This window comes from Camelus ferus, chromosome 3, assembly GCF_009834535.1.
Source record: "Camelus ferus isolate YT-003-E chromosome 3, BCGSAC_Cfer_1.0, whole genome shotgun sequence".
NCBI classification, from domain to species: domain Eukaryota; kingdom Metazoa; phylum Chordata; class Mammalia; order Artiodactyla; family Camelidae; genus Camelus; species Camelus ferus.
Window position 1 is genome coordinate 79568224 of NC_045698.1, and position 22368 is coordinate 79590591.

The 22368-nt window shown below is 37.1% G+C and overlaps 2 protein-coding genes across 7 annotated transcripts in view; one reads left to right on the top strand and one right to left on the bottom strand.

Annotated features, from left to right (window-relative positions):
• Positions 1-12128, bottom strand: ATG12 (autophagy related 12). 2 transcript variants are annotated; one of them, XM_006193298.3, is made up of 4 exons: positions 11767-12128; positions 8456-8592; positions 2359-2421; positions 1-1690 (listed from the first exon to the last, which is right to left on the bottom strand). In XM_006193298.3, the coding sequence occupies exons 1-4, from the start codon at positions 11927-11929 to the stop codon at positions 1631-1633; spliced, it is 423 nt and encodes a 140-aa protein (XP_006193360.1). In that variant the 5' UTR covers positions 11930-12128; the 3' UTR covers positions 1-1630. The 2 variants fall into 2 exon arrangements, with proteins under 2 accessions (XP_006193360.1, XP_032332433.1); XM_032476542.1 differs by lacking the exons at positions 1-1690; positions 8456-8592 and having other exon boundaries at positions 2360-2421; positions 11767-12037.
• Positions 12129-12252: 124 nt separating this feature from the next.
• AP3S1 (adaptor related protein complex 3 subunit sigma 1) overlaps positions 12253-22368 on the top strand; it is a 54230-nt gene continuing 44114 nt past the window's right edge. For 2 of the 5 annotated variants that reach the window (XM_032476537.1, XM_032476538.1), the window contains exon 1: positions 12253-12485. In XM_032476537.1, coding sequence (XP_032332428.1) covers positions 12417-12485 — 69 coding nt within the window. In that variant the 5' untranslated portion in view covers positions 12253-12416. The remainder of the gene's footprint in view (positions 12486-22368) is intronic. The other 3 variants (XM_032476539.1, XM_032476540.1, XM_032476536.1) reach the window with 2 other exon arrangements.

Here is a 22368-nt window from a genome sequence, read left to right on the forward strand (position 1 = left end):
CATATTTAACTAACCTCAAATTTAATACATTAATAAATCATTTAGATAAAAAAACCAATTAAGTTGATCACACAAATTCAAACTCAAGTAGTTTTGATTGTTGAGATAAGTAAATATTCTACCAGTTGAAACCTTAGCAGCAAACATAAAATATGCATAGGTTAAACACATTTGTTATTTGTTAAATATATATACATATAGATAAATGTATTTGTATCCTTCAGTAAATTCTAAGAGCACAAAACTAGAGAACAGATCTGTCCCACATCCAACTTATTTGACTTGAAAATAATACTTTCCAGCTTTCAATATATGTACTAATTTCTTACGTCATCTTATAAGATAGAATTTGTTCTTGGGCAGAAATGAGAAACAGTGATTTCATCACCTTAAATGGAACTGTTCCTTAGCATCCCCTAATGCAAATGCATGGCAGATCATTAACAACAAAGTACATTCTTGGACTTAAAGGATGTAAGTATATAGTTCAAAGTCCTTTGAAAAAGTCATACCATTCTCATTAGCACTGAAAATACACACAGAATTCTTGTACACACCTTAGATTCTATTTGAACATTCCATTCAATTTACTGGAATGCTTTTTTTTTTAAATGCTGCATTACAAATATACAGAATGAAGAAAAAAGTTAAACCTCACTTCAAGCAAGTATCAGTTTAATAGCATCAGTAAAAATGGTACTTTTAGTCATGGCATGAAATACACATAAAATCTAGCTATTTTCCAGTTATTTTTGAGCATTTTCAAGTTGGAAAATACATTATTAAAAGCTCAAAGATGCTGCCAGGTTTATTTATCGATTGCTTCTGACACTGTAAAAATAAGAGAGAGAATACCACCGCAGTTAAAACCACTGGGACTCAAGAATCATTAAATGATAGGACTGAAAGAGCTAGATGACTCGTTTGTCCAGAATTTGTAAAATTCCTTATTTCCCAACAAAAATATGAAACCTAAACCATGCATTTTCTCCAATGCAGTCTTCCAGTGTGTCAACACGTGAGCTCTTCTGACTAGGTATTTGCTAGAAATTAGCAGGAATAGCTATTACTTTCTGGCAAAGACGTAAAACCAAACTGCCTCTTTCTGCCAGCTGGGTTGCCCTCTACTGGACTATGCTGGATATTTGTTTCACAAGATAACATCGGATATAAATGTAACTGAGAAAAGGCATATCCCATACTTTAAACTGAACTTCCCTGAATACGCCCAATAAGAATCCTTTAGTAAATTGACTTTTATAGTGGGGGGAAAAAACAGCACCATGCTAATTCTACAAGTAAACAATTTCAGTCATTTTGAGAAGGGGTACAAAAGCAGGTTTACATAATTTTAGTCTCCTTGTCAATACGCTGGAGGCAGCCCTAGAGCAATAGCTATAGTAATGGTATACTCTAATATCAATCTTTTACAATGATTTGTATATTAATACAAATCACTTTTTGTGAGTCCATCTACTCTGTGGATTTTTTAAATGTATAAACATGGGTCATAGTAGATACATGCTGAATAGAACATATCCACAAGTCTCCTGCTACAAGATCAAAGCCTTTCAGGGCTGTTTCCTTTGTGAAGATTCATTTTAAGTTAGCAAGATCTTCCCTCTGTAGTTCATCCCCATGCCTGAGATTTGCAGTAATGCAGGACCAGTTTACCATCACTGCCAAAACACTGGAAAAAGAAAAAAGCCAATAAATTAAACTCAATTTTTGTCATTCTTAGATGAAACTACGAAAAAAAGTTACATCATAAATATCCTCATACATGTACATGTAAATTATCTATAGGGCTATTTCTTTCAACAGATGCTAGCTGCTATCGGACACATATCAGTAATCAGAAATGTTTCATATAACTTGTCCTTTAAGCACTGTAGGCATGGACAGACATACATATCTTAATCTTATCCCTTCTTTACATCTGACTATAATGTATGTACTATTTTCTGTAGTGCTGCTAGTCATTCTTACACATAAAGCCATTCTTTCACAGTCCTCTTTTCAATTTCATGGAAGGAGATCTGGATTACTGATTATACAATGTAGAAGAAACTAAATGTAGGTAAAAAGAGGAGACTTTACTTCCTGGGCATATTTCATAGTCATCTTCTGCTTGTGTTACTCAATCTTTAATTCTTCAATCACTGTATAATTTGATGAATTCCAACTATGTTCAAGGTGTTAAAGATGTAACTAAGAACAAGAAAGCAATCTCTTTGTTTCTTGATAGACAAGTAAGGTTGGCTTATCATCTCTTAAAATGGTATGAGTTAATTTTAATGATCATACTATACAAAGGTGTGCATATTCCATTACAAAAATAAAGCAGTAATGTTTTACCTCATAAAGGGTTCCAACTTCCTGGTCTGGGGAGGGGGCAAAGGACTGATTCACATAAATAAACTGCAAGAAAGAAGAAAACTTACGGTGATTCATTTTTAATGGTATCCAGATTAATCTGCCTTTTTTCTGGGTCCCAATCAGCCAGCTATTTCAAATTCCTCGTCTTCAGAATTGAAAAAAGCTTCCCTAGCTTTCTTTCTAATTCTCGTAAATTAGTCAACTAGTGAGATCTTTATGAAGAGCATGCCTTTCCTCTGGAGGAATAACAGAACTTTTGTTCCCAACTTTTTACAACTAAGAAACTTTTATTGTTTTTACAAACAGCTTTTGAAGGTTTATCCAAGAAATTACATTATTAAAAATAACGATTTGCTCACTTACTCATAAAGACAGAATTTCTCCTAACAAAATTTTACACACAATCCAAAATCAAGAAATTTAATAGAGACTGTTTGTGCATTTTTCTTGAGTAAATGTCACAAATGGCTTGATTTTTTTTTTTTTACCATTACCACTTCTGAAAACTCTTTAAGGTAGTGAGCTTCAGGATGAATGCAACTACTGTAATGTCACATGCAGCCAAATGAAGTAGAAAAACATGTAACACAATTGAAACCTAATGTCCTTACAACCTTGTCCTTTAAAGGATTCATTGTTCAATGTTTCAGTTTAGTCCATTTTTACTAAAACATTTCCAGTACTGAAAACACTGAAACAAAAGATCAATGTCAAAGTGCCTTTTGATAGTTTTCTTTTTAGAAAACAAAACATTATTTGTAGGTAACATTTTCCTTCATCTATAATCAAATTCTGAGACTAAAATTTCCTGGGCTTAACACGGTCCTTAAAATATATATATATATAAAATACACATTTAAATAGTTGGTTGAAAGACACTACTTGGGTCACCAGCTGTAACAAGAGTAAGTATCACTTACATTTTTCCTTCAGGTAATACAGTGTGGTAATTAAGACCAGGGGCTCTACTGAGACAGATCTAGGTTTTAATTCTGGCTCTGAATACAAAAAACTTTTCCCAAACTGTTTGTAACTATGGAAAATAACAGTACCTATACTTCTTGGAGCTCCTGGGAAATATAGAATGAGATAGTACACATCTAATATCAGTGCTTAGCATGTACTCAACAGGTGTTATACTTATTATTTAAAAATAGTTCATGCTTAAATATCAGTTCATTGTAAAGGCTGAGTAAGGTTCTAACATAATTTCAGAAATTTAACAGAAATCAGTGTGCATTTTAATGTGAAATTTCCTGTGATACATATGTAATAATTTGTGTTTGGTTCCTGGCAGTTTAACTATGAGTGAACACAGATTTTACTCTTTGGTACATTTTAAATTAGGAGAAAAGCTCTGGACAACAATTTAGTTTATTTCAGCAAACATTCCCTGAGTGTCTATTATGTTCTAGGAACTGTACAATGTGTGGAACAATGAAGATTAAGATGACGTTTCCCCTCAATGAGTTTTCAATCTATTGGAGAGATAGACATACACAAATAGTTTAGAATATAGATGGAAAAAATGCATCTGATAAGGTGTGTAGTATAGAGTTGTAGCATTATTTTAGCCTAGTCTTTTTTGGTCAGGGAAGGCTTTCTGTAAGGAAAGACAGGAATAAATTAGGACTTAAAGAGGTGAAAAGAATAGTAATTAGGGCTTTGTAAGCAAAAGGAACAAAAGTAAGATGTTACAAGGGTTGAAGGAACAGTAGAGCAGATGTGGTAGAAAACTACAGGAATTCAAAATAACAGGAGTCAACTGACAGTGACTTTAACAAAAAAAAAGCAATTAAGCTAGTCTAAATGGAAGTTTCATGGAGGTAAAAATTTCAAGATGCAATCTTTTGCTAAATGCTAGAATTTGAGAGGATAAAATTTTTGTTTTAAAGAGTAATGATTCTTTATATCAATGTCTCTTTAGTTATCTTGGTTGTTATAAAGCTCTTTCTCTAGTAGATTCCTCAAGAACGGTTCGTGGGAACAGCATTCTCTGAGTTCTTACACATTGTTAACAGTTTTTACCTTGAATAAAAAGTCAGTTTTGTTATGTATAAAAATCCTTATCTCACTCTTATTTTGTATCTTTGCTGCCACAGTTTGGTGGTAACCTAATTTCCTAGGCCATGTCCCCTTCCCCAGATGTGAAAAGGGTTTTTTCTTTTTATTGCTTACCCAGTAATTTTACCAGAATGTCCTGGTGTTATGATGGATTAGTATTCTTAGGATCTTGGTGTATTTTTTCAATACGTGGTTTCAAATCTTTTTAAAGAAATTTCCCTTGAATTATAGTGCTAAGTATTTTTGTTCCTTTGCTTTGGTTTTCTTCTTCAGGGATTCCATTATCTGTAAGTTCACTCTCCTTTTTTCTATATGCAATATTTGTCATTTTTCTCTCAAATTGTTTTTTTCCTCCACTAGGGCCTTCACAACCAAAAGCTGGGAAGGTTAAAGTTTTTTATTTAAAAATTTTTTTTTAATTTTTTTGAAAATTAAAAAAAATTTTTTCTTAAAGGTTTTGAAGTTTGCTCTGCTGTCAGACTGCAAGATCTGAAAGTAAACAATTGCTAAAGTAAACACTGATAAAATAACACCAAATACTTATCTTTTAAATATCACAGTTTTGGGAATTTGTATATTTTAATAAAATTCTGGACAATATGTACAGCTGATTCTTGAATAATGCAGGGGCTGAAGTGCCCATCCTCCTCACAGCTGAAAATCCGCCAATAACTTTACAGTAGGTCCTCAATATTCATGGTTGTGCATCCACGGATTGAACCAAATTTATACAATTTTTATAGGTTACTTTCCATTTAGTTATTACAAAATATTGGCGATATTCCCCGTGTTGTACAATACATCCTTGAGCCTGTCTTACATTCAGTAGTCTGTACCTCTCACCCCAACCCACAATGGTAACCACTAGTTTGCTCTCTATGGCTGTGAATCTGCTTCTTTTTTGTTATATTCACTACTTTTTTGTATTTTTAGATTCCACACATAAGTGATGTCATAGTGTTTGTTTTTCTCTGACTTATTTCACTTAGCATAATGCTCTCCAGGTCCATCCAAGTTGCTACAAGTCAGCTGACATGATCCCTTCAAGTCTTGTATCATTTTTCTTGTGTCTTTTAACACCTGTTTGACATCATAAGTTAGTTATTGACCTGTCTAGTAGGCTCATTTTTCTGGCAGGCTTTCATTGTCTTTAGGGATGTTATTGGTTTATTTTTCCTTATAAACATTGTGCAGGATTTGATCTTGACATTTCTCTGTTGCTTATTTTTACATGAAATTCGTTTATTCAACTTTTAGAAAAATGGGGGTTAGTGTCATTGTTCTAAGTCCACAGAGCTCCCTCTCTAGTTTTTTGTATAGTGTTGAACAGTATGGAGGCCTGCTTTCTGAGCTTTCCAGGTTCCCCTCCACTTTGATCTGGTCCTTCTCTTTCCTTCCTCTCTCATATTCCTGCCCTGCTTAAATGTGTTTCACTTCCAGAAGTTCCTCCTCAGTGTAGGATCTTGTCTTGGAAGGGAGTCTAACTGAGTCTGTTTTGAGATCTCTCAGGGGCTATCTTAGTGCAGATATACTGTAATCACTTCTACAGGGGAGAAACAAATCCTTTCAATTTCAGCTACTATTCTTAAATTGGCCCACTGCACTTTCCAGTAAATAGCTGTTAGCTATTTTCAGGTTCTCCCTTTCTCAGTGCTGTCAGAAGCCAATCCTACTGCTTGGTTTTTTCAGCATATTTGCTGATACCACACAGATTCTGTGGTTGGTGGTGGATCATCCCCAACCAACTTGCATCTCAGAGGGTTCATGAGGATACTTCGTCATCCACTGATCATGGGTTTTTGGTTTTGCTACCTAGTTGACTATGTTTTTGTGGGAATTAGAATTTTAACCATGCCTCTGACACCACTGCTATATTCCTAGAACCCCTAGTGTTGATTTTTTCTTTTGACAATCATATGTGCAAATAATGTGGGGCAAAGCTCTATTAAGTCAGAAGGTGAGTTCTAGTTTAATCTAGAAAAGTGACTAAAAGACTCTACTTTGTTTATGTTTCCTATTGCTTAAATGGGAAGGGATACTCAGATTCACTATAAAGGTTTAAGATTGGACCATATGAAATTGCTATTTTTATAGGTTAAAATGATTAACTGATGGCAATTTACATGGTTCAACCTAATAGATATTGACATCAATCAAGTCCTTTCAGATCACTGAATATAGGCCATGCAAAATGCCAAAACTCTAACACAGAATATAATGTTGTTTGATCTTTTCTTCTATCAACAAAGTTCTAAAAGTAATGTTTTAATTATTTGGTGGTCCTCTGGTTTCCTACCTCTCCAACTCTTCATGCTCTACCCTTAGTAGAGATACAATGTCTGCTCGTTTCTCTTAAGTGTATGTCCTCATTCCCCTTACTTTTCCATTTAGACTTGGACTCTGCTCCTGAGGTTTTAGCTACCATATTCAAGTGGATGTCATAATAATCTTCTTGCCCAACTCTGATATTTAATTAAATCCTATACAGCACTCATAAAACAGATGATTTTCTCTGTTGATCCACTGATGATCCACTATGAGGGATCACAAAGGGAGATGTTCACCTGTAAAACTTCAATATCCCCAGCACTTTCCCCTTACAGCTTCTTTTGGAGGAATCTCTGGCTCCCTGCTATCCTTGCCTCAAATAAGGTCTAGTGATTAACCTATCTTGCACTTACTTTTGCACCTATGACCCTTTTGTGAGAGCCACTTACTGCCAAACTCTCAGATCAGAGTACTGTCTTTCTCTTCATTGACAAAAAGAAATAAATTCTAACACTTCATGCTTTAATAAATAATCAGTTCATTTTACCAGTTCTCACTCCTGTGTTCAGAAGCAACCACACCCCTCCCATGCTTAAACATAACTGTATTTAAGGAATACTTAGTGATTCTTCAATTACCTATCCACACATATGTTAATACTGACCAAGATCGTGATTTGAAGATAAAGGTGTTTATTAACATGTGACAAAATGTCAAATATACGTATAAATTTTAATGTCTGTAATCAAATACCAAGTTAAAAGCCAGTGGCATTTAAAATATTAATCCTTACACCCCAACATGAAATGCTTAACGTGTACCTTGATATGAAATAAGCACAGCTGACCCCTGAACAATGAGGGGCATGGGGTCCACCATCTGCACAGTCAAAAATCTGTGTATACAGGGCAGGTTCAACCAAGTGCAGACTATATAGTACTGCAGTATGTATTTATTGAAGAAGATCAAGTGTAAGTGGACTGGCACAATTCAAACTCATGTTGTTCAAGGGTCAACTGTATATCTTAGTTCTTCCACAACACATGGCAAAGGTTTATTGCTTACCTCAGGAACGATGGGAAGGAAGCATTTCAGATAACAAAACAAAGAAAGAAAACCCCAAAACTTTCTGTACCAATGTTCTATGCTAGATCTTTCTACATGGGCATTGACTTTTTTAGGAAAATGACCAATACAGTAGATTAAAAGAAAAAATCAGTTCACATTGTAAAAGCAAATCTAATATTCATTTCATTCCAGGGTTCCCCAGAGAATTCTTCAATAAAGCACAGAGACTCCACTAACAAAAGAAATAACAGGACATTACTGAAGTTAACATGTGTGGCTCCATGTGTATTTCTATATACAACAGTTATTCATTGTTGCCTAGGGACTACAGTTTGCCCTCTGTATCCATGGGTTATGCATCCTCCCTCAGGTTCATCCAAATGCAATGGAAAATACTTGGGGAAAAATTTTCCAGAGAGTTCCAAAAAGCAAAACTTTAATTTGCCATGCACCCGCAACTACTGATGTAGCACTTACACCGTATTAGGTATCATAAGTGATCTAGAGATGATTTAAGGTACACGGGAGGATGTGAACAGATTATACATAAATACTGCATTTTGTATAAGGAACCTGAGCATCTGCAGAGTATAGTCCTGGAAATCAATTCCCTCAGACACTGAGAAATGAATGCATGTGAATTTTTGTAGGGCAATGATCACTACTGCTTTCATACCAGCTGTTCTGAAGCCACAAGTTTAAGGAACTTTTTGATGAAGTCAATGAGTCCTTGGATGGTTCGAGTTCGCTCTACAGCCCACTTCTTTGTTTTCATTATAGGAGTGTCTCCCACAGCCTTTAGCAGGATGTCAACTGTAAAAGGAAAAAAAAAAACATGATCCTGATCAAAACAGAAGTTAAGGTTATCAACCCTCATGCAGTCAAAAATCCACCTATAACTTCAGTCAGCCTGCAGTTCTGCAGCCATGAATCCAATCAACAGTGGATTACGTGGTATTCTAGTATGTGTTTATCGAAAAAATCCACGTGTAAGTGGACCTGCTTAGTTAAAAACTATGTTGCTTATGGGTCAACTGTACAGACAATTACACTGAAACATCTAAAAAGACTGTGATATAAAAAACTTTATAGAAAACTTAAACCATTAATCAATATACAGTTTATGTATTTCTGATATTGGAGGTATGCCTGAGTTGATAAACATGAGATACAAAAAGATTCAAAGGATTTCATCTTCATCAAAACATTTACTTTTAAGGAAAAAAACCTGATAAACCTAAATATCCAATGAAAATATTTAGAGGGAACTGGTTAAAGGATATTACACTCTACGATAGGATTTATATACTGTAGTAAAGAGTACACACTCTAAACTCCCCGGGTTCAAAATCCTGGCCCTGCCATTTGCTAGGTATATACATGTATATCTAGATAAGCTCTTTAATCTCTCTTTGCAACAGTTTTTCCATTTGTATATTATGGATAATAGCACCTACCTCATAAAATTGTTATGAAGATTAAATAAATACACGTAGTGTTTAGAACAGGATCAGCTCATAACTTATTAAACCTTAAGATTATTAAGCTGCCATTAAAGAAACATATAATAAAAGCATATTTACCAGTATGGAAAAGTTATTAAAGGCACTAAATATAACTTAATTTCATTAGAATCATCACAAACACATATTCACATAAATGTAGAATATATACCAAAATGCTATTTCTCAGTAGTGACATTATGAGTGATTATTATTTGATTTTGTTTGTACTTTTCGTAACCACCAAGTTTTCTATAACTTTTTAATAAAGGAAAACAATAAAAATTATTAAAAAGAAAATACAATTAGGGTCGAGAAAAGTTTCAGAAAAATCAAAGGTTTTAACAATTCAAAATGAAAAGATGCAAACGCAAAGACTATGAATCTATCTCCTGAAGTTACTTTGCTTATTAAAAAAAAAAAAAAGTTTCCGCCATCAAAAGCAACACTGAAAGCAAAATAATGCTCTGCTGCCCCCTCAAGTCAACTCTATTCTATTACATCCTTTTGTCCCATTCTTTTGTTTTAAAAATTGGGACCCAATGAGGTTACTGAGATCATACTCAAGTTTACCCATGGATTGAAGGCATCTAAAACATAATGCACAGTTTATCTTCCTTCTTCCATTTAGTAATTCCACCCTAAGTAACCTAAGGAAAAGAGATGAATTGGGAGATACCTAAGGGGATTCTGGTTAACTCACCTTCCATACCTCCCCTTTCCTGCTCCCTCAAACCCCTGGGGCTATCAGTCAACTGCAACTGGGCATTCCAAGAAAGTGGAGAAGAAAATATTGAGTTGTAATTCTGAAGAAGGGGCAGGGGGTCAAGATGCTGAAGAAGTAAAAATATTTATTTTAATTATTTATAATTATAGCTGTACTTTCAAAAACAATTCTAAAGGTGCTTTGCTGGTAGTTCTCACCCTAGCTACACATTAGACTTAACTGGGGGAACATTTACAAGAATACAGGTATCTACATCAATTAAATCAGAATCTTCTGAAAGTAGGGCCTTGGCATTGGTATATTCAAAAGCTCTCCCAGATAATCCAAAAGTGCTTTCAGGAACAACAACCTCGGTCTGCTTCAGTAACCTGTAGATTAAATCAAAGATGGAGCATATGAAATATGTGAGCTTTTTTCATCAGAAGAGGTTCTCAAAAAAGTATGACAAATTCAGGGTGGAAATTCAAAAGCCAGAAAGTAAGCTTTATACCAGAAAGGCTAACTCAAACGCTCACAGAAGTCAGAAAATGAAATTTTGATTTTTAAGTGATGGTTTAAAAACATAAATAGTGCAGACCAAAGAAAACATGCCATAGTAACACCTCAGGCCGTATCTGGGTTAAGGGCCATTACTTTTTAGTCACTGTTTTACACAGCAATCTTCAGGGTCAAGTATGTCCTAAGCTGTTGACTGAGACTGCTAGATATTAAAACAAACCCTTTGAAAGTCTGTTCCTGCTTACAGTAAACCTGAAGGAAAAGAGGGAACAAAAATCTGTAAAACTCATGGGATTCATCTGAAGAAGGATACTAGTACTTATTTACAGAAATAATCGTAGGTTTTTGTTTCTCTACTGGTGTATCACGTGGAAGTGACTGAACAGACATCCCCCAAATGTAGATGCAGTCTGACTTAAAAGGAGGACAGTGCTGGGAAAGACAATTATCCTCCCTAGTAGCAGAAAGTGAAGTTGGGTGAAAGGCCCCGAGATCTCTGAGAACATGCCATACCTACGCTTTAAGACTCTGGACTGAGAAAACCTGTCTGAGGCCCACGGTCAATCTCTTCCAACAGACAGACGTTCATTTCCTGCTTTTCTCATAGGTAACTCTACATAGAGTGCGCCACTTAGTAACTTCTGTACTTCACAAAAGTGAACTAATTCTTCAGCAATAAAGGGCTGAAGACAGCTAGTTCAAGCAGATAAATGATTTACTTACAAAGATTCCAAAACAGCGTTTAAAAAAAAAAATAAAAGGCGATGCCTATGCCTTTGGTTTCCCCTTAGCATTCTTCATTCTGGGTAGAACCCGTTTTTTTGGTCCAAGGTGTGAATTCACACGCAACTGGTACAGAAGACAGCAACCTAGTGGGAAGGTGTGGATTCTAATTCAGATTTGCTACCGATCTTCTGTATAACCTAAAATCACTACTCAAATAATTAGGTCCCGCGTTAAGTACCTGGAAGTACAGAGATACCACTGAGCTCCCACCTTCAAAGAGCTCGCACTCCGGCCAACTCAAAGATGCGAGTACAGCGTAATAAACGCTGCGGCACCCAAGCAGCGAGCACCTTGAGACGCAGTCAACTCAAACGTCCTAAAAGACGAAAAGTGCACTTCCTCTCTCCTGACTTGTCAAAAACCGGGTCTGGAACCGACCCTCCTCAAAATTTGCTTCTTTATTAGCCGCCATCCCTAGTCGAACACAATCTAAACCTCCCGCCCTGCCCAGGATGAAACTGCTCCAAAAATTACTTTTTTTCTTGGTGTCACCGACAGGTTCCTCTGTACCCGGGGAGACTGCAGCGGAAGAAGGGGGCTCCGGAGTGACCGTTTCTGGGGAGCCCTCCGTAGGACCTTCGCCTTCAGCAGCAGTTGAGGGAGGGAGCTGCAGAGAAGACTCCGGGTCCTCAGCCATCTTGCTCCGAGGGAAGTGAGGGCGGAAGTGGTGGCTCCGCGTGTGCAGTGGGCGGGCTTTGCGCCGGGGAGCGTCGCTAGGGAGGCGCCGGAGTTGGTGGGGGGAAGCCAACCCACCACTGAAAGTCGGAATTGCAGGTTGGTCCTCCGCGTCCAACCTGTTGCAATCCCTCTGTCGTGGATAGCGCTACTGCTGTCTCCCCCAGCAAGTCCCCGGAAAAAGTGGGTGGGCACCGTCCCCGCGAGCTTACGAGTGCGCAGGCGCCCCTTTACTTCGCGGTCCGGCCTGGAGCAGTTTCCGCTTCCCTCCGCGCCGACCCCGCCCAGGCCCCGCCCCACCCCCGCCCCGCCCCGCAGCACAGGGGCTCGCGCGCGCGCGTGTGCAGGAGGGGGCGGGTGGGGGAGGATCGCCGGCGAGATCCTGAGGCGAGGCTCGCGCTCGCCCCCGCCCTGGCCCCCAGCTCCCACCCGGTCGGCCCGGCTCAGCCATGATCAAGGCGATCCTCATCTTTAACAACCACGGGAAACCGCGGCTCTCCAAGTTCTACCAGCCCTACGTGAGTACCCCGCCGCCGCCGATCCGGGTGAGGGGGGAGTCGGCGGCCGGCGGCGCCCTCAGGGCGACCCCCTCAGGCGCGCCGCGGCCCTTCTCGCGCCCCGGCCGCCTCGCGCTCCGGGCTGTCAGCCTCTGGCTGGGTGTGAGTGCGGTGCCCACCTCCCGCGGCACTCCCATCCTCCGACGTGGCTCTCCCCGGGCGGCTCCTTCGCCCGTCTGTGGGCTGGGTTGTTTCCCGGCTGCGCGGGCGAGGCCCTGGAGACTTCGCGGTGCCGGGTCGAAGCCGGTCGGGCAGCCGCAGCCCACCTGCGCCCACTAGCCCACCCGGCGCCCTCGCCTTCCTGCTGCCCGCGGCTCCTGTTAGACGCCGAGGGAGGCAGCGCGAAGCCCGTTGGTTTCGCAGCCCCACCTCCCCGACTCCCAGCCTTTCCTGGTGGACTTCTTTCTCTCCTCCCGTGGACAGATGGGCTGCTGTTTTCCGCCGTAATCCTGTCCTCGCGCAGGAACTTGGGCTTCCTGCGTTGGGAGGACTGCATGCTCAGTACGGTCTCTCCTGTAGGTTGCCAGACGTGATCGACTGCCCATGGTGACTTTCCGGTGTCTCCTTATTAAAGAAAAAGATGATTGAGGACCCAACGTTTTTTATGTGGCTTTCCCCCAGTGCTGCAATTTATTTACTCCTGCAATAAATGGCAACATTTGTAGTTGACCGATTAGAATTGTGATTCTGTACCTGAAAGTTGGCATTTTTCTGCGTAAGGGAATTTGCCCCAATTTGTGGTTTTTCTCCTTATGAAGAAGAGTAATATTTGTAAAACTCTTTTAGACTTGTTAATATTGTTGAAAAAGTGCAGGAGGCTTTAACGTAGTAAAGATAAGTAATTTGTCAACGATTGCGGGAAGGTAATAGGCAGTTGTGCCTATCAGAGGGCGAAATTCTCCACTAGGTAAAACACAAAATTAGGCTCTCAGTGATAGGATTAATGTAGAGGTACAACTGTTGTGTAGTATTGAGGCATTTTGCTTAGAGCCAAAAATGAACTTTCAATTAAATATTGAAATTGTGCCAAGGCTACCACTTCTATGCAGCTAAATCGCAGATGGAAATCATTCCTGCCATTAGAAATTAAATGTGAAAATGTCACTTTACCTAAAACGATAATGCAGTCTGTGGGTGTTAGCTGAAGTGAGAAATCTTAAGTTCATTCCTCATTTCCTTAAGTAGTTTTGCTTTTGCTGGCAATAAAGAATATTTTCTACTACTCTTGCCTAGTTTGAGTATAGTATAATTTAAATCCTAATACTCTAAGAATTCTACACTATTCTTTAATCCAGGATAAAATCCTTCTTGATCCTTCTGAGTAAAAAAAATGCCCTTAACTTTGCATTGTTAATCATTTGGCTAAAATATAGTACTAACCTTTACTGAAGGAATCTTTCTCTTTGCCATTTTGCCTGTGCCATCCATTTGCAATGTGAAAATGATATGTTCCAGTTGTGAAACAGAACTTTAAAATATGTTTTTCCATATCTACACTAAATAATTAAGCAGTATTCAAAATAGTAGGTTTCATGGCTAATCCATAATGTCAGTGTTAACCACGCCTGTAGGGCAGAATTTAATCACGTACAGAAAGATGTATTGAATTTGGAAATCCAGAAATACATCTTTTTCTTGTCCAACAATGGGAGCAGAAATATCTTTTACCTTTACTGAGCAGGCAGCAGTGAAGGTGAATGTGGGAGGAGACAGTTCTTGCAGCAGTGCCACCTCTCGTGTCATTTTTGGCCACTGCTAAATGACAATGTCACAGGGGCAGAGAGAGGTGTAATAAAAAGAAGAATCTAGTGGTCACTGAACATGTGGAAGTGGGGATGCCAGGAACTGTTTCTGCATTACTAGTCTTTTATAAATTGAGTTTTGCCAGCTGTGTGTTTATTTTTGTCATTCAGGAATAATTTAAGATAATTTATTTATATATTTGCTTCCTCTGATAGATCATAATCTGTTCGAGGGCAGAAATCTTTTTCATTCCTTTATTCCATCAGTCATTTTGTTGACAAATACTGATTTCATGCCTACCATGTGCAGTGTTTAACAATTTGGAGATGAAAGAACAGATGACTTCTGCTCTTTCAGCAGGGGGCTAGACAACAAGTGAAAGTAGTCTGTTCCTGCAGTCCTGGACTATGTCTTTCCCTTCAGTCTAGTTAATTCTGTCCAAGACCAGTGACAGCTTGTGCTAATCAGGATCCACCCTTGGAGCTGAGAATGAGGGTGGAAACGTGAAGAAAATCGATATTCTCTTGGAAAGGTGGAAAAGAGGAGTGTTTAGGCAAACAGGTGTCCGCTATTCCCTCTTCATTAGCCCATGTTATTTTCTTTTGAATAAATATTTTTACTTCTCTATAATTTTAGATTGCTTCTAAGGTTGTTAGTATCAGGAATGGTTCTTGATAATATGTGGTTCTGACCATGTGCCACAAAAGATCTTAGTTCAGGATATCCTTTATATCAAAGGATCATTGAAAAGTTCAAACCCTAATATGATCATAATTTTTGTATGTAGTATGCTTGAAGACTTGCTTTTAAAAAATTAAGATTAATAAACCTGTTGAAAATTGAATAAAGTAGAAATAAAGTATTTTGGGGAAAAGTTATAAATAGGGCAATGTTTTAGGTCATTCTTCTGCCTTTCAAAGCAGTAAAGTGTTGTACAGGGTAGCTGTATTGTTTCTTTAGTAAAGGTGATTGTTAAATTATTTATTGTTTTCATTTTTAAATGTGTTTCTTTATTGTGATTACATGGGAAATATTTAAGTATAAAGATCAATAAGGCCATCCTTGATCTCACCATCCACAGATAACTATTAATATTTAGTATATTTCCTCTATATTTTTTTTTTCTTTCAGAATACCCTGATAAAGAGTATATATACCTTTTAGACATAATATCACAAAGAGTGCATTGAACCTGTTGGTGAATTTATCAAACGTTTGTGGCTTTAAGATAATCAAATACGTTAATATCTGACTGTTATTTTGTTAAATGTTTAAAAATACGATAATGTATGTTAACTGCACTTTAATAATTGGCAGATATTTTTTCTCTGTGTGTCTTCCCCCAAAACTGAACTTATATAAGTAACTTGAGTGTATCAGGGCCCTTCCCTTTTGTGATCACGAAGGGAAATCATTGCTGATTTTTATTACAAAGTCAAAGAATTCATTATTTAGCACTCGGAATTGTCTTTGTACTTTTTGGGTTGTGGATTTCTTCACTGCTGCTGCTACGCCAAGGTGATTCTGAGTTACAGATCTCCTAGAGGAGCCAGTCCCCTTCCAGCCTCTTGCTGTGTAAACCTCTCACATTCAGAAGAGTATTGCAGTGTAGGAGGAGTTAAAGGTCAACATTCTAGCTACCAGGTGTCAAGTTCTTAAGACTCCAAGGAGAGGCATGCTTAGACTTTGCTCTTTGAGGGTAGGAGTGGCCTTTTGGACCATTAAACTCTCCTTTCTCTCTTTTCCTGCCCATATTCCCTCAAAAGATATTTATTTGTTGTTTGTATGCCCCTTTCTCAGCACTGGTGATACTGTAATGAGTAAGACAGATGTCCTTCCTCCCCTGTGAGTTTACATTCTAGTGATAGGAAATAGACAATAAACAAATTATGTAAAACTGTGATTAGTCTGTAAAGAAAAATGAAATGGTGTAAGAGTATAAAGAATGGGGTGGGGGGAGAGGCTATATTAAAGGTCATCAAGGAAAGCGTCTTTAAAGACCTGACATTTGCGAAGAGAACTGAGTGAGGTGAGGGAGTGTTTGAGAACAGCTGAGGAAAGAATGTTTCAGGGAGAAAGAGTTACAGGATCCCTCAAATGGGACCAAAATTTGTGTTGAGGAATAGCAAGAAGGCAAGCTGAGTGATCACAGGTAAGAGGGCAAGAGATGAAGTCAGAGAGAAAGACAGGGACAGATCACGCCTGTATCCCAGATCATACAGTCTCTTCAGATCTTTCAATCCAATGACATAATCCCTAATGTGCTTTCCACAAGAAATGGTATTTCTCCTTGAATCCTTCTGTAGTTTGCACAGTTGAACAATGCCTCTGGCCTCTGCAGTAGAGGCAGTGATGCTGTCCGTTGTTCAGTTATTTTCTTCTCTACCTGGTGTGGAGAGGTAGGAGAGCTAACCCAGTGAATGATGGTAAAAGTGAGTGCTCCAATTCTGTGCAGCCTCTATACAAATGAGACCAGTGATCAAGCTGGTTCCATTTCCTAAGTAACCTGTGAAGTGATACAACACAGGAAGAAAAGCATTTATTTTTCTCAGACATCTCACAGCCTTAATTATAGATGAGCAAAGTTTATGTGAATCCTGCTAGACCACCTGTTTTATTGTGTGGAGAAGCATTTACATCTTTCCTGTCTTGTTTGAAGCCTTGTAATTCTAGAATCACTAGCTGTCAGTCATTGTTCTCTTTGTTACCCAGGAGAAAAGGGGTCTTTATCAGTGTGTCAGATCCATTGAATTGTTTTGATTACTGTGCGCTGTCTAATTAAGTGGGGGAAGATTGCCGGTTTGCCCCACCCCACATATAATTCTGCCATTTCCTGTCATTGATATATCTTAGTGGGATTGTTATAAAATAATTTGATGGGGGTAAAACATATGTAACATTAAATTTACCAGTTTAAGTATATAGTTCTGTGGCATTAAGTAAATTTGCAGTGATGTATAACCTTTGCTACCATCCATTTTAATAATTTTTTATCTTCCCCAAATGAAACTTTATACACTGGTAAATGCTGATTCTCCATTCTCCCCTTCTCCCAACCACTGGCAGCCATCATTCTACTTTATGTCTCTATGAATTTGACTACTCTAGGAATCTTGTGAAAGAGAGATCATACTATGTTTGTCCTCTTATGACTGGCTTATTTCACTTAGCATAAAACCTTCAAAGGTTTACCCATGCTGTAGCATGTCAAAATTTCCTTCCTTTTCAAGGTTGAATACATTTCCTGACTAATTAGTGATGTTGAGCATCTTTTCATGTGCTTACTGATCATTTGTATATCTACTTCAGGTAAATATCTATTTAAGTCTTTTGCCCATTTCATAACCTAGCTTTTTTTTTTTTTTTTGAATTGTAGGAGTTACAGTTTTCTGAATATCAGTCCCTTCCCAGGTATATATATTTTCTCCCAAACTATGGGTTGCTTTTTCACCCAAGGAATGGTATCCTTTTTCAAAGGATAGTGTCCTTTGATGCATTTGATACCATTCCTTGCATTCCTTTTTATGATCAAATAATATTCCATTGTATAGATATACCACATTTGTTTATCCCTTAATCAGTTGATGTATGTTTGGATTACTTCTACTGTTTGGCTTCTGTGAGTAATGCTGCTGTGAACATTTACATACAAATTTTTGTGTGGACGTATGTTTTCATATCTCTTGGGTATATATCTAGGAGTAGAATTGCTAGGTCATATGGTAACTATGTTTATTAATTGTTGAAAGAGCTGCCAGACTGTTTTCCAGATTGTCTGTTCCATTTTACATTTCTGTCAGCAATGTGTGAAGGTTAATTAATTCCTCATTAACTCATTATTTTATTATTATTTTTTGATTCTAGCCATCCTGGTGGATGTCAAATGGTATCTCATTGTGATTTTGATTTATATTTTCCTAATGACAGTGACTTTGAGCATCTTTCATGTGCTGATTGGCTATTTACATATCTTTGGAGAAAAGTCTATTCAAATTCTTTGCCCATTTTTAAGTTAGGTTATATGTCTTTTTATTATTAAGTTTGTAAGAATCCTTTGTATACTCTGGATAAAAGCCCCTTATCAGATGTATGATTTATAAATATTTTTTCCAATTCTGGTTGTTTTCACTTCCCTGCTGATACCATTTGCAGCACAAAGATTTTTAATTTTGATGTTGTCCAATTTATCTGTTTTTTTTTTTCTTTGCTTGTGTTTTTGATGCTATATCTAAGAAAGCTTTGTCCAATCCAAGGTCATACAGATTAGTACCTATATTTCCTTTAAGAGTTTTGTAGTTTTCTTACACTTAGGTTTATTATCCATTTTGAGTTAGTTTTATATATGGTGTGTGGTAAGGATCAAATGTTACTTTTTTTGCATGTGGCTATCCAGTTTTCCCAACACCATTTGTGGAAAAGACTATTCTTTTCTCATTGAACTGTCTAGGTACCTTACTCCATCCAACTTTTCTCCCCAATTTTCCTTGTTTTTGAGTTCTCAGACCTTTCAGCTTCCACCGTGGTTCAGGCTCTCTCATTAAATATTTCAAACCCAGTCTATCACCTTCTCAGCTATTTGTTATTTACAGTAAGTAATAGAGTTTTTGCCACTGAAAGTGGGAAACATCTTAGTATAGTAGATGTTAGTTTTAGAGTCATAATAATAGCTTTCTTTTACTGAGTGCTATCCTTCTTGTGCTTAAGCAGGTTTAATGCATTTTTATGCATTGTGACGGAAAATACCAGAGAGTTCTTCTCTAAAGAAATTTAATGAAGTATCTGGGCAAGTGTTAATTTCTGTTGCAGGTGCCCTCTTCCCTCCTTGTTTTTTGGGATTTAAGGATAGACTCATCTTGACTGCTTGTTCTTTATACACTTGGGCTAAAGTGAAGCCTTCTCACATATACCAAGTCTCCAGCCAGACTTCCTCCTTGGGAGCAGTCTGGTAAAAAAATATGCTGACTGAATTTTCTTTGCTGATGCCTTCTCTTTTTTGTGATTCCTAAATGTTGGAGTGCTCTGAGGCCTAGTCTTCAAACTTCTCTTCCGTTTAGGAAGAAGACAAGTCTTCTCTTCCTTTTGCATTGTTACGAAAAATGAACTAATTATTATTCCTCATATATGTTCTTTGCTTTCTTGATTCCGTGCTTTGGCCCAAACTTTTCCTTCTACCTCCAATATCATGCAACTTAACATTTCCTCTTTTCTGCAGTTCTCAATTATACCTATTCTTTAAAGCCTTTCCTAGATATCTTTCTCTTTTCTTTGAAGGTGATAATCTTGCTGCTGAAAATCATGTGTTCCCCTTGACTTCTTATGTTATTTGTTCTGTTCTTATATCAGGGGTTGTCTTCTTTTTAAAAAGACACCTGTTTCTTTTTTGAAATATAAAAAAGGCAAGATACAGAACACTAAATTAAAATGTTAAATAGTTATATTCATTTTATTTCTTGTTTTAAGCTCTTTGGCAAAAAAACCTGTTACTCTTTCATCTTGTTAATCCTCGATATTCTAATTTTCAGTAGAATGATTGAATGCATTTTAAGAAGAACGTTCTTCTTTGAGTATGTGTGGGAGGGAGGGATGAGGGAAATGACTTATTGACTCTTTGATTAAAGGGAAGTTTGGGGTTTAGAGTTGTCTTTTATGATCTATACATAGGACCAAGAAAGGAACATAGGAAAAGATAAAGTTTTATCAGTGGGATGCTGAATTTTAAAACTTTAATTTTTGTTAATGCATTAAAAATATTTAAAATAATTAAAGTTGTTGCCTTTATGTAACTCTAGTTGTCTTTAGACTGATGTAACCTGGGAGTTGTGATGACCAACTGAAATGAACCTCTTTTGACTTCTGCTATGAACCTAAAGCGAGAAATCTGATCAGCCTGAAGCAAGCTCCAGGCTTTATGAAAGCTGTTAAATTAAATTGATTTTTAAAGAAAGGGAAATTGTTTTATGTCAGCAGAGACCTAATTTGTTTAATCTTAACTTAGACTTTGGTTGTTTTATTAAAATTTCAAGACATTCTTTCCAGTATTGATTTTCTTAGTCGAGTATTGCTTAGCATTTTAAGAAAGACGATTCCAAGTGGTAATCTTGATGTTCATATGAGAAATCCTTTTCACTGTTAAAATAGTGAAACATAATTAAGGTTTAGCATATTTAACTTGCTATTTGTTTATAAACAATAATATAATGCAAGAAGATAACTTTCCTTAAGAGAAAACTCCTGTAGGACCTTTATACTATCGTTAGTATTTTCGAGCTTATTTAACAGATGATGACAAGGCCCAGAGATAGATATTTTAAAATAAATCAATGTTAATCCATGCTTATTATGGGCTAGCTATTATTTTTAAGAGCTTTATGTACATTAATTTAATCCTCACAATGACTCTATGAAGTAGTACTGCTATTTTTTCTTGTTAGAAACAAGAAAAACTCAGGCACAGAGAAGTTAAGTGACTTGCTCAAAGTCACACAGTTAATAAAGACCATATTCAGGAATAAATCCATGTAATCTGGTTGTAGATTCTATATTCTCCTCCCTGCCTTCTTTATTTTAGTTTGCTTATCCAAATTATATGTAAACGTAGGTTAAATAATATAATAGTTCTATAAAGTTTATTTTGAAAAATACCATGCTGTCATTTCCCTCTTTCCAGTAAGTACTTTTAGCTGATTACTCAGTGTCTATGTACATGTCTCTAAATAACATGCTTGCTTTGCTGCCTGATTTTTCACTTGTAGGCATGATCTGTTGACTTCTGCTATTGAAAAATATTATTTAGCTCTTTTTCTACCCCCCTCGCCCAACATCTGTGTCCTTCCAGTCTTCTCATAGTTACTTCATAATTTTGGTTAGATCAGTATTTGGTTTTTACATTAATTTCCTGTGTAAACGCTGTCCTCAGCCAAACCACGTTGTAAACTGTGCTTAGTTTTTCCCTTCCTGACATTGCATTTTCCTCGGAGATACAATCACCTTTTCCTTTGGTCTGGTTTTCTATTTGCTTATCACTAATTCATATCTTTGCCAATTGTCTCAGTCATGTACATCTCTGAATTTCATGTTCTTGAAGAAATCCCTCCTATAATCCTTTGACTAGGGCCAATCTGGACCTGTTTTATGGCAGTCATACTAGGATCTTTGTTATCTTATGTATTCCTTTTGCTTGTTCCTCCAATTTTGGATCCACTTTGATTTCTTGGTTTGTTACCTTACCATGGTGGAGCATATTCTCCATAACTTCTTGAGAAAAGACATGCGAGGTAGATTTTTTCAGACCTTGTGTCTCTGAAAAGAGTCTTAGAACTTCACCTTGACTGCCTGTAGAATTCTAAGGTTGGAAATAACTTTTCCTCAGAATTTTGATGGCATTGATTTATTACCTTTTAGTTTCCAGTATTGTTATCAAAAAGCCTGAAGCAATTCTGATTACTTATTCTCTGTGTATGATCCGTTTTTATTGTCCAGAAAGTATGTAGACTTTTGTTTGTCTGCAGCTTCTGAAGTTTCACAGACCCTTTACATTAGTTGCGCTGGATACTTGATGATCCCTTTAATTCTTGAAATTCTTGTCCTCTCTCCTTGAAAAACTTTCTCAGTTTTTTCTTTTTGAATCTCCTTTTATTCAGCATCTGGATTGTTCTACTTTTTTATCCTTTCTCTTCTATTTTCTATCTTTTTGCCCTTTAGGTCTATTTTTTGAATGATTTTCTCAACTTTATTTTCCAGTCTTTCCCCTGAATCTTAAGATTTCTCCTTTATTTTTAATTTACATAAGCTCATTTTAAAAAATTTCTGAGTGTTATTTTTTTATATGCTGTTCTCGTTTCATAATTGCATTATCTTTTTTTTTAACCTCTCTGATATTAATGATAAATACTTAAACTTTTTCTTCTACCTACTTGGTTTGTTTCCTCTAAGTTTCTTTTCCCCATTTTTGTCCTTAGTTTTTATGTTAGAGCTGTCTTCAGACATCCACTAATCTTTGGTTGAGTTCTATATAAAAGTAGGACACTAAAAGTTAATTGGAAGCTCTGAATCCATGAGTAGAGATTGTCTTTGTAAGCTTTATTTGAGACTATCAGGCTAG